The sequence below is a fragment of the Talpa occidentalis genome, unplaced genomic scaffold (assembly GCF_014898055.3).
Source record: "Talpa occidentalis isolate TD23 unplaced genomic scaffold, MPIMG_talOcc4v2.1 talOcc4.12, whole genome shotgun sequence".
NCBI lineage: Eukaryota > Metazoa > Chordata > Mammalia > Eulipotyphla > Talpidae > Talpa > Talpa occidentalis.
The window spans coordinates 91293439-91306411 of record NW_023601212.1 but is presented as its reverse complement, the minus strand read 5'-3'; the positions used below and the strand labels follow the sequence as shown (position 1 = coordinate 91306411).

Here is a 12973-nt window from a genome sequence, read left to right as displayed (position 1 = left end):
TATTGACTATAATCTGGCCCTGTGAAGGTTGGGAATCAGAAGCCAGAACTAAAGATCTTGGTTTGGGATTAAGACACAGCAACTTGGAGCTCCCTTGTAAAGAGAAAGTTCCCCAGGTGTACTGCCAGCCTCGACTGCAAGGCCCTAAGAACAGCTGGAAACTGACAGTATTTCTGGATTCTTTCCCACTGAGCTGAGCTTCAAAACTGTAGACGCGTAGCTGCTGTTTACCTCTTGAAACTCCAGTGCTGACAGCCAGAACAAGTGGCTCTCTTTGGCTAGGGACAGGCCTGCGTTGGGGCTTCCGCCTTGCTCCTTGGGTATTCTTGGGCAAGTCATTTAACTTAGTGTGAGTCCATTTCCACAGCTGTATAAAATGAGGCCATCCATGGGTTTTAATAACTGAAAAGTCAGTGATCCAGTTTGTAGAAAACGACAGAATAGGAGGAATGCAGCAATTACTTTACCTCTCTGAGCCTCAGTTTCATTACTCTTAAAATGGGAACATTAGCACCTATTTTATATGATTATGAGGATTAAATTAGGGAAAGCCCAAATTAAGTATTTGATAAATGACGTTTTGCTGAAGATCATCTTCCAAGAGCAGGATCACAGAGCGCTTGGGGTCCCATGGCAGGAGTGCACCTTTCCCAAAACCATTTATTTCCTTTTCCAGGACAGGAGGTTCCCCCGCGGACCTCTACTCCAGAACGCTACATAGGTTCAGACATAGGGCCTCCGAGGGCTCGGTCTGCACACTCTGTTCTTTCAGCCGATGCTCCCACCTTTGGAAGCCAACGCTGCCAACTTGGCCTCTTGCAAAACACATTCCATTCATAAGTGCGTTTGTGCATTTTTCCTCCCACACCCTTCTAGGCAGCCAATGATGAGCTGCCAAGGCAGCTGCTGGAGGAACAGCTTCTCATTTTGGGGGGAAAGCAATTCCATGGATTTTACAGAACTCTTGGTTTAGAATTTGGACATACTACTCCCCAAGTTTCTAGCCTCCTCGCCTCATAGTAGGGTTCTTCAGGACACTCAGTCTTGTTTTTCACTTTCTGTTGTCCCCCTTTTTGTAAATAAACTCTTCCCTATTATAAGGAAAACCAGTGACGGAAAATGAAAAATCCTGTAAAGTCAAAATTGTAACTAATTCTACCGAACAACTACCCTTGTATTTTTCCATTATTCAAAAGTAGTTTTAACGGCTATATAATATTCCAGCACGGCATGTCATAATTGCTAAAATATTCACTATTGTTAACGAAGTTTTCAAAAATAACACTGCCAGTTATCTTGCACATCTTTGAGAGATTTTTTGAGGAAAACTTCCTCGAAGTGGAATTCATTTTTACCCTGTTTGCTAACATGGATTTGTTTAAAAATCTCTGCCAATTTGATAGGTTAGAAAGGTTTTTCACTGTAGGTCTAATTGCTGTTTATTTGAATACCCTTTATATAGGCATCTATTTTTTTTTTTTTACAGAAGTTTTTTGGCTAATTATTTTCCTTCAGTGAGTTGCCCATATCCTTTGTTCATGTTTCTGTTAAGTACTTTTATGCATACTGAACTTTTCAGGTCTCTTTAGTGTCTTTTTGTCAATTACTATACACATTTCATTCTTTAAGATATTTATAGATGTTTGATTTCTTCTATTTGCATTTATGCTTAGCCTTAAGAGATCCGTTTGATATCCACTGACATATTAATGATGTTTTAATGACTTCATTTTTATATTTACACTTTTATTCCTTCTGGGATTAATTTTAGCATAGGGTAACTTCCCCCAAATATATGAGATTTTACTGTATTATCTATTTTTACTTACCTAATAAGGATTCCTTACTACCTAAGTCCATGTATACTGGACAGTGTTCATCAGTCTTGTCTTATAATCCATACCGCACTGTTTTGAAGCTCTATTTTAATATACCAGCAGTTTCAGGAGCACTACCCACAAAAACGGGGCCCATGGAGAGTCCCCATGAGCATGGCTCACAAAACACTATCAAGTTTGATGCTTCTCTGCTTACTGCATTGCTGCCGTAATCCACTAGAACTTCTTCAGCACTCTGAAGGCAAGAGACTGAGTCAAGGCTAGAATATTTACGAAAAATCCACGTAAGTGCCTATGGCTTTCGTAAGACTGAGCATCCTCAGAAGTCATAGCAAAGGAAATGAGTGATTAGGCTGGCTTCCGTGCTTCGCCTTCCCAGGGAGATGAGCCCTTTTGGACCTAGGTCAAAATCCAGAGCTCGAAGATGCCTTTCAGGGCCAATCTAGCCATGTGCTTTGGCAGCTAGATCTGAGAGGAAGGGAAGGAAGAGACTAGTGCTGAGGTGACCCTTCGATGCTCCTCTGAATTCTCAGCACTACCCTCAAGTACACCTTTCTTGCTAGAAAAAGTCCATCCCACCTGCTGTTATGCTTATCTGCTAAGTGTGTAAAGTTGCTTGCCCCCCCATCTTACCCCTAACCAAAAATTGGACTTCAGCTTATATAATCTGACCAGCATTATGACAACACTTTAGGGCGAAGCTCTATACAAGCATCCAAATCAGTATCCTTCATTTTGTTATTCCCCACACCTAATTCTGTGAGGCCCGGGCTAGGTGCAATAATTTAGGGCCAAAGCACAGAAGACACAGCTCAAGAGGCAACTATGGAGTAAATACATGGTTTGGGAGGTGTATTTTCCAAGAGAAAAAGTCACCCCCTAGATTTTCTTGCAGCCTCCATCTGATGCTAACCTTAATAAGAGGAAAATAATTCCAGTTAAGGAAATTGTATATATTCCCCTCTCTAACTAGAAAGACGATACAGCCATGACTGCTGAGCCCTTTCCAGCTGAAAAGATAAGGCACATCTAATCCCTAAAAGCACTCCGTACTTTCAGGACATGCCCCCAAGACTGGGAAATGTTTGTTGAGGCCAGTAGGCCTCCGTCAAAAAGGTAAGATGACTCCCCAATAGCTTTCCTGAATATAAACAATAACTAGACAGAAAATACAATTAAAGGAAGCTAAGGGTCGTAAGGGCTCGACCATAATCAGACTTCTAGAATGTAACAGCCAAATGCAGCCATGAAGGATGTTAGTCTAAGCCCTCCCATCACCCCAGTCTGGCGTAGGGGGAAGTTGATCCCCAAGAGCGACTCGGGAAAGGTCATGTGTGGCCATGCCAACGACCCCTCTCCTAAATTCACCTGGCAGGCTTTTTAGAGCTTATAGTGACTTAGTGCTTATGTGTCTCATGTACTTTATAAACACTTTGTTAATCCAAACACTGATGGAAATAATAGTGTCTTCATTATACAGATGAGTAAACGGAAACTCAGATTTCACTCACTTGCCAAAGGTAACACAGCAGTGGCACCCACAGTTTCTCCTTTGCTCTCACTGTTGCCCAGTACGTGTAGAAGCCATCCCTTTAGCACAGTGTTCAAATTCACTTTTTATTCCTCATGGGAGTCCGTATCAACTGTATGGTAGTGGCCGTGGAAGACTCATTTGCTTTTTGCCTGCAAGAATACTAGGATCCCAAAGGCCACCCTGCTAAGCTTTAGTGAAAAGTCAACATTCATGTTTGGAATCTGGGAATCCTGTGTTTTCTGGGTTATTTTTCAAGGAATTGTTATCCAGTATGTTGAGGGAGAGACTAGGTTCCCAGTGGGTAAATCTCACTCCATAATAAAAATCACCGATTTTGTATATTTTGTTCCAGAATTGGCAAGACTCAAGTAAACAAATTTATTAAATCCAACAGCAGGTAACCTTCCAAATTAAAAAAAAAAAAAAAAAACCATCAAAAGAAAGAATGTAGACATCAAAGACAAAAATGTGTGTAACAAGTTAATAAAAATATTCAAGGGGCCATTTGGAGAGTGCAACAGTGCAGAGAATACAAACAAAATATTGACTTTTGTCAACAAGTTTGTACAACCTCAAGAAACAGACACACTGGTCACAAACCAAGAGGAATCCACAAAGGTGGAGGGTCACATGAGCAGTGGACTCATCACCTCAGCGGGTTAAGGCAGGGAATCTGTAGGACCAACTCATCCAAGCCCCATTTGCCTATTGCTTCAAATTCCCCCTTTGAAACCTAGAATCATATTCATTAGTGCAACAGGTAAGAGCAATTAATCACAGACTTGGGGCTAGGGACCAGGGTCAGAGGGAAGACACTTCCCAGAATAAATGTGTGTTGGGAGGGAGGGGGGGGAAATACCCACAGCAGCTGCTGATTGGCTTCCTTTGGCAATATCTAAGATTTGTGTTGAGAGTAGTAGGGAGGGGAAGTAGGTGGTGGAAACAGGTGTCCACAAGAGCAGGCCGACTTTCCAAAAGGAGGAACAGGGGAGATGGGACACCCCAGCACATGAATCAGAAGCAGAGCTTGGAGATTACGCAAAGCTGTTTGAACCATCTTGGCTTTTGCAAACATCTTGTAAGCATCTTTCAATTAGGAAAAATGCCTGCTGATGCTCACTGAAACACAATCCTAGTCCAGGCTAAACTGGATGTGTGCTAATTTATCACAGCTTTTCAGAGGAATAAACTCTGAAGGGGAGAAGGATGGGAACACCCTCTATGTGATTCAGAAAAGATTGTGGCCCAAGAGGAGGCTGGCTTTATGTCATATGTCCTCAAATGAGGCCCAATGAACACACCTGGATAACTTTCAGCCGTTTAAACAAGTTACCGCTGAAGTCCCCTAAGGAAGACCTTTGTCAATTACCAAGATTTTCAAGTCTCCCAAGAAGACCTTTGTCAGTTACCAAGATGGTCAAGTCATCACTAACCAAACACTAGAGACACAAGCGTGGCAAAGCAGACATTTACAACCCCAGCAGCAGCTTCCTTCCAGCCCTTCTAACTATATAATTGGGTCTACTTTGGGGCTTTACTACCCTAAGACCTCATTTAAATGACAAACCAGATTCCTAAAGTACAGATCTAAAAGATTTTTAAACTTTTAGACCCAAGTCCTTATCCCAGTAATTTTCCATTATTTTTGGAACAAAATTTGGCAAAGCAGAGACTATAAGGTGATCAATTAACTACGGAGTCCCACACCCTGCACTCTCCGGCACTGAGGGCTGTTTTAGCACCAGCCCCTGGGAGATTGGTCCTGTTTCAATGACCAACTAATACTGTGTGGCTTAATCCCTTCTTCCTTTCCAAGAAGGCTAGTTTTGCACCTTCCTTAGGGAAGCTTAAAACACTGCCTTGTACATATCCAGCTGGATTTCCATAGGCATGGGGGTTTGGTTGAAATGTGATTCTTCACTTAGTTTTACAAGAGATGGGGTCTTGGACCCAACTCACACAAGGGCACATCTGGCAGGGATGAGGGAAGACTGGTGAGGCAACCAGCTGAAGCCTAGCAAAGTGTCATTACAGGAGGGGGGGTTAGGAATGATACATTCAAATTTGGCAGGGATGGGGAAAAGAGCAATTCAATGAAGCAACACTTCATCTCATACAGCTTTCTAGCAGATTGCTAGAGAAACACTATAGATGCTGGCAGACAAAACCATTTGCCAAAACCCAATTTCCCAACACGCTCTATTGTAGTCACCCTGATACTCAGATATTTTCCTATTTTCAAAATAGCACCCAAATCTTGCCCCACTTCAAGGGTACACTAGCTTACCTGAGGGGCATTTGGCCACTTCCACACAACTACTGCTTACTCATTAAGCAGCAAATACATTTCTAAGGTAAGAGGAACAGGACCTTTTCTTTCCCAGAAGTGTAACTGCAAACCTCCACACACAGCCTCTGAATCCCTCTGCAGAAAAACCGCTTTTCCTGTTGTGGTAATGAGAAAGTCAAGCATTGGCCTGGAGCCACTGCACAAATTTGAAGACCTTGCACAGAGGGCTCTAACCTGCAGGGAACAAGTAAGCTCCTCCCTTGTCTGGCCTCTCATTTGCATTTTTGTAGCCAAGAGAATAAGAATATAAACAAAACGAATTTACTGAAATGGCTCTTTTGTAGGGGGGCAGGGTAGCTGAATAGTTAATTAAAATACAAAATCTATCCAGTATAGTAAACCAGGTGCATGGAACACCCTGTAGGCTGGGGAAGGAGTCCAGTTCTGCGAGGCCTCTGGCTCCTCGGGACCTCCCTCCTCTGGGGTACGTCCCTCCTTTCACCCCTCTGATCTAAGAAAAAAAGAGCCTTACCTGGCTAGGAGCAGCCCGCCTTCCCGCTTGTTCAACCTCTATCCAATCTAAAACAGGGGGGAACTGGGGGAACACTGACTGAGAAAGTCTCTAAGATCTTAGCACCCTGACGAGTTGAGCCCACAGAACCTGCCTAGTGTACCTTGAGACGCTCTCTACACAAGGATCTTATGTCTTAGCTAGAAAAAAAGCCAAACACCCGGCCTGAAACCCCCTTCCGCTTTCCAGGGGGTGGTACTAACCTCCTGTGGCTGGTTTTAAGCTTCCCACCTGACCCTTTAGAAGGGGCAATTGCCAGGTTTAAGGTTAAAAAAGAAAGAAAAAACCTCAAGTCTGTCTCCTATGTCTTGTCAATTTTATAAAAACACCAACTGCAGCAACTACTTAAATAATCATCTGTATAAAGACAGGAGCCCGTAGCCATAAGGCTATACTGATAAAGGAATTCAAAATAAGCCATTCCTACCCAGGCTCAGAAACATACCTGGGATGGACAGGAGTAATTAGGGGAGAAAACTCCACATGTTTAACAGACAAACTCTCATTACCTCAAGAGTATAAATATATGTATAAGTTTTTATTTAAAAGGTTCTCTTTTGAGTCTGTCCAAAGTATTGGAAGCTGAACTATCCAAGTTCCTGCCACCCACCCACCCACCCTTCCAGTACAGTTTTTGAGGACATATTTCTTTAAATGGAAAAATAACAAGAGGACCCTCCACTGAAAGCAGGTAGGACTAGAATCAGCTCACGTGCGGCAGTTCGGCCAGAGCAGGCCTGTGGAGTGAGCGCGCAGGAGTCTGGGGACCAGGCCTCCCTCTTTTGAGGAAAGCCCTGATAAAATTCATCTTCTCTTTAGTGGAAATGGTCCAAATTCAGATGCAAAAGCCTCCACTGTGACATTCCCTGGCACTCTTCTTATACTTTATATATTGAAGGCAGCTCCCTCTTTTATGGCCAGTTTAAGCAGGCAAAGAAACAAAGGAATATAGATACATATATGTGTATATATATATTTTATATAGGTAAAATATATACATATCTTATATATGTATATATACACATTTGGGGGCAGGGAAAGGAGGAGAGGGTCATGTAAACCTAAACAGTCATCACAGTACCCCAAATGAGCCTGACATTAACAAAGAAGATAATAAATAACTCCTGGGGGTTAAGTGACAACATGGGTGCAGCAAGAAGGGAAAAGGGCACACGTTTAACTATTAAATACACTTCTGTATTTGTTTGGCAGAGTTCAGGCCAACCCCAGGCTTCTGCACTTGCCAGACAAGTAAGCTGATGATACTCAAAGAAAAAATTTCAAAACAAAACAAAACAAAACAAAAAAACTTCAAGCAGAGCTCCATACCACAGTTTTCCTTCAAGTCAGTGGGTCGGGAGGCACAGTTCTCCGACCACCAGGAACAGAAACTTTGGCTCCAAGGCAAATGAAAAAAATAAAAAAAAAAAAAGTATTTTCACAACATGAAAATACAGAGAATTCATCAAAGAAAGAAAATTATCAAAGTCTACTTCCAGCAAAACTGAGGTAGCACTGCTTTCTCTGCATTCAATGCTTAAGTGGTTCTCAGTACAACGTGTTCTAAAAAAACTGCTCACTTGACTGACAGGTGCAGCATGTTGATGGATAAACTCAACACGAAATGCAAAAGATCTAAGAAGGAATGAGCAAGAAGTGAAGAAAATAAGGGTTTCTGATAAATTAGCTTAAAAGGGGGTCGTCACCAGACTACCAACACTCTTGGCTGGCCTTGGCTCTCCAAGAGCTTTCAGTCGCCTGGAAATTAATGCAATGTGGTTAACAGTTAACACTGCTATTCAACTCTGTGTAAATCTTTAAAAATAATTATTACAACCTAAATTCAACCATGTAAACAGCACTACACACAGTACAGACCTGCCCTGAAAAACAATATGCAAAACTTGAGATCTGGCACTGTATCATTTTGTAATGTTAATTCAACCTAAGCGTCCCATCCCCCCTCCCTGCTCTACACCCTCCCTCACAAAAAAAAAAGTCTAATTTGTGCAAGAAATGGCAGGCTTATTCTATCTGGAGGCTTCAAAAAAAAAAAAAAAAAAAGATACACAACATGTAGCTAGGTTCAAATATTTTGGGGGACCCCCCAAAAAAAAGAAATAACCAAAATAACCAAAAAGTGAAGAAAGTGCCTAAAACATGATACAGCATTTTAGAGCCCTTTCAGATACAAGGCAGAGAAAGGTGTAAAGTAGAAAATATCCGGATCTTCAGTAATTTCCAGAAAGGTCCAACTCCGGTTGGCTGCAGGGCAGCGGGCAGATCCTGGCTGCTGCTCCTGGGACAGAGCCACTAAGTCTGCTCCTCGGGACACAAGCCCTCGGTCCCTGAGCTGAGTGTGCCTCTCCCTTCCCCTTCTCTTTTCCTCCGCTCCATTTCCCACTCCACAAAGGTATCGAACAGACTTGGCCAGGCCTCGTCTTCGCTGTAGTTGCTGAGGTCAGGACCAATCACCTGAGTGAAGTTAAGAAACATGTTCCAAGTGTCCCGGGAGATGCCCTTGACCCCCGAGGGGTTCTCTGTTAGGAAGTTTAGCCACTGGTCCAATACTGGGGGACTGTTCTGGGTAAAGACTAGTTTCCACAGGGCGATGGCTATTTCCCGATGCAGTGACCGCTGCCCTTCTTCAGAGTCCAGGCCAAACTGAAATGTAAACCGGTAGAGATCCTTGAATTTGTCCTCTTGTTTGGCTTCTGTTAAGAGGCTAGGGAACCGTGCACAGATCCCGTCAATGCTGTCTGCACTTATTGCTTTGCAGCCATCAAAAAACTCCTTCCTGCAATAGGAAGGAGGGAGCACAGTTAATAATTGTCAACAGTGTCATTTACTAAGAGGCAGTAAGCACAGCGATTAAAAGCATGGCTTTGAGGTCGAATTGCCTGGGTTTGAATTCCAACTCCTTTACTAATTAGTCCTATTTCTTCATCTGTCAAACGGTGAGAATCCCATCTTACTTCACGGGGTTTTGGTGAGGACTAAACAAGTTAATATATGTCAACTGCTTCTGGCGGGACCTGGCACACGGGAGGCATTAATAATGGCTCACTCGCTCACCCATTCATCTCTTCACAGCTCAAGTCCAGTCTCCTGCTCCCTGCTTTGTCTCCAGCATTCTGTAGAAGTGATTAAGCTGCAAACTCTCCTAGCCAGGGAGTCTTCCTGCCTTCCTTTTGATTCCCTTAGATGGATTGTTTGGGGAATATTTTTGGTATCTGACAGGGAGATTTTTGGAGTCAAAGATTCTGGATGAACCTCGATAATTCTGCCACCAGAGATTAAAACTGTTATTATAAAACAAAAAGTGTGTATATATTTTTAACATCTGCAAGAACACTTTGAAAATACAATGCAATCTCCTGTAGAGACAAATCATCTGTCGGGTAACCGACCCAGGGCTAGAAATCGTATGAGGTGGGGGTATAAGAGGGTGCCTCAAAGTCAGTTCTGAGTTATATCCACGCTCTGCAAACCACACTTCAGGCTGACCCTACCATGTCCCTGCCCCCCAGGCACAGACGACCATGATGCTGTGCCCAACAACTACCTGATAATGCCACTGACCGCAACAGCCTCGGGCTGGCTGAGGGCAGTGTGCTAAAGGCTAGAAGGGGCACCGGCTTCAGGCAGTGTCAGAGACACATCTGGGGAGTCATTCCATCAGCACTCACAATGCCTGGCGTAAGGCAGGTGTACAGTAAATAGCAGGTGGGGGAGGAGAGAATGGACAAAGGAATGAAAGAGAAGAAAGGTCGGAAACAGGAGTGGGACTGGGCAGCAGCTCGGCAATGGCTCATGGATGACTCCTCAGCTACCGATGCTTGGTGCCCAGTTTTTCCGAAGCTGCCTAATGTCTGGGATACGTCTGAAGTTTGACCTACAAGCTAGGAGAAGGCTTTACCCTGTGAGATGAAAGGTGGAGTATATATCAGAACCACATACGGAGTTTTATCAAAATACAAACACCTGAGTCCAAACCGCCTGAGAGTCCTACTCAGCACAGGCCTGCTGCAGGGCTTGGGACAGTCAGGAGGGCTTCTGTGGATAAAACCGTAACTTAGAAAAATTTTAGGCTTTACAGAAATTGATCAGAAAAAGAAAGACTTACCCCAAGCCCTAGGAAGCCAACCCAGTTCTATGCTAGCTGGACACCACTGCCCAAGGGTGCTGTCTTTCCTCCTCTGGTCACCTGGTGACATGAAGGATTTGTGACTAACCTGGTGAATTTGCACATGGTAGCAGCCTGGAACTTCCAAGCCAAGAGCAGCACTCGAAATTCCGTGGGGTCGACACACAGGTCATTGCAAAAGCGCTCCATGCCTTCCTCCAAAATCGCATCCTCCCGCTCGTCCTTGTAGCGCCTGAACAGTTCTTCCAACCTCTGCAAGGAAGACTCCTCGGCATTGGACTTGGGCTCCCTCCCAGCATCTCCTGAGGATGTTGGCAGCTGGCAGGACTCGGTGGTGGTCTCTGCCTTCTTGGTCCCATTGACGAGGATATCCCCACCCGGCTTGCCACAGGCTGGCGGCTGCTCCTCACGGTGGCCTGCACCCCGCCTGCTGTGTGACTTGCTGCTGGGGTCACGGTCTCCATTCTTGCTGCCCAGGGTCGATGAGGGATTCTTGCACTTGGTGACACACTGGCCCATGGTGCTGATGGCCTGACCTCTAGAGTGGCCCCCCCTGGACTGGATGCCCCTGCAGCCTCTGGCCCATGTGCCTCAACATGCCATCAGCCAGAGGAGTCAGCCAACCTGGAAGGAAATGAGAGAGCAGTCATGGCCCTTGAACAGGGAGACAGGGTGTGCACACTGCCCACCACGGTCTGCACTGCAGCCTCGTTCCATTTCAGCGAGCCAGCCGTGCAGCAACAGTGTGACCCCAAGTTCACCACCACCTCTCTCACAGGCCAGCTCTATACCTTCACCTTGGAATTATAGTGGCCAGGGTACATGTGGAGAACCAATCAAGAAACTATAAAATACTTCAGATGGCGCAGGCTACATTAACCTATGGAGGAAGCTGGTTCATGTGCAGAACACATTAAGGAAGACTCTGGTTTTGCCAAAAATATTCCAGAGGAAATCTGTCTTGCCAACTTGGCATCACATAAGAAAGGCATTTGGACCTGGATTAAATCAAAGGTCCACCTTCCTTCTAATCTCTAATATCAAAATTCTCACAGATCTTTTTTATTTTTACATTTTTTTAAAAAGATTTATTTATTTATTTATACAAGCACTGTGTACAGTCAGAAGCACAGGAGGGTGAGAGAATTCACCAGAGCCAGAGCGGGGAACAGAACAGGCAGACTGATGAAATACACTGCTGAGGGGAGCAGCAGGTGCGGCAGGAGAGGTCTGCGCGCCACATGGGACCCTCCCCCCACAGCGGCCAGGGATCGAACTGGTGCTGCAGAGGCTGCGGGCAGCTTCTCAGCCCAGCACTCAACCGCTGAGCCACCAGGGGAGGCCCTCTCACAGATCTTTTTAAGTAGGATGACTAGGAAGAAGGATGGCCACATCCAAGACAACTACACAGCTTAAAAGTGGTGCAAAGGTGAGGCAGATTTACAGAGTCAAGACCTTAAGACTACTAGGATTTACAGAGTCAAAACTGCAAGTCCTAGACAAAGAGCAAAGTAGTATTTGTCTCTGGTATCTACAAATCCCTTTCTGGGCCTATCCCACACAGAAGGTGAAGTGCCCTCTCCCCATCTTTCTACCCACCCATAGGAGCCACCCACCAAGCCTGTTCTCCAAGCCAAGTTTTCTGGCCCCTGAGCTGCTTTTTCCTCTGCCCCTCAAGTCCTCTGCAAGGCTGTACGTAGAAGGCACGCCAAAATCACACTCAACATCAGTGTCCCACCAGGCCCAAGGGCTCAGTCCCTAAGAGGGTGACACCACCTTAAAAGAAGGGCTCATATACCCAAAGACAATCTCGAAATGGCAAGGTAATTGCTAGGTGAAAAACCAGTCTGCATTGACACATAAACTCATCATGGTAGGTTATTAATTACATAGATAATTTAAAAGCTTATTAATTAATTGCTAGAAATTTCTGGGCCATGAGGGAGGTGATTTCTCTGAAAACTCTCTCAGGAATCTTATTCTTACCTTCAACTAGTCTACTAGAAGATCTATAATTTAGTACTTGTAAAAGGTTGCCACCTGCTGTAATAATTGCAGCCACTGAAATTACAATGTTAACAGAAATTTAGATCAGGAGCCAGAAGCTACTTAGTAGGAAAAGCATACAACAGAACAAACCACTGTCAGTCCCATACCTCCCACAATTCAGGGAGCACACATGGACCAAGGATCCAAAATCAGAGCTCTGAGGACACTGGCAGTGGGGCAAAGGGTGCTTCTTTTAATGGAAGGCTGGAGCTTTAACTTTACCTAAAGAACCTGACTTCCTCGAAATAGTGCCTGGATGAATTTGGGGTTCTCTTCAAAAGGAATTCTAAGGATAGAATTCTGAGCATACAAGTTCGAAAGCCCAGAATTATTCCTGCAGTTATTGGAGACTTCTGGTATCAGGGTGTGCCCCATTTTCCACCCTCAAAAAGAATCAATGACAAAGAGACAAGTCTGTACATGTCCTGAAAAGGACGTGCAGTTTCACCTGGGCTTCAAAAATACACTGAAACCGTTCTAAGGGTTTTTGGTATGGAAAGCAACTGAGCCAAGTAAGTTTCCCTTTAGTCTTTTCTGTGCTTTA

At 44.4% G+C, this 12973-nt stretch overlaps 1 protein-coding gene across 3 annotated transcripts in view; it reads right to left on the bottom strand.

Annotated features, from left to right (window-relative positions):
- Positions 1–6859: 6859 nt before the first annotated feature.
- DCUN1D3 (defective in cullin neddylation 1 domain containing 3) overlaps positions 6860–12973 on the bottom strand; it is a 35885-nt gene continuing 29771 nt past the window's right edge. For all 3 annotated transcript variants that reach the window (XM_037507481.2, XM_037507480.2, XM_054693813.1), the window contains exons 2-3: positions 10469–11004; positions 6860–9030 (exon numbers count right to left, since the gene is read on the bottom strand). In XM_037507481.2, coding sequence (XP_037363378.1) covers positions 8547–9030; positions 10469–10899 — 915 coding nt within the window. In that variant the 5' untranslated portion in view covers positions 10900–11004 and the 3' untranslated portion in view covers positions 6860–8546. The remainder of the gene's footprint in view (positions 9031–10468; positions 11005–12973) is intronic.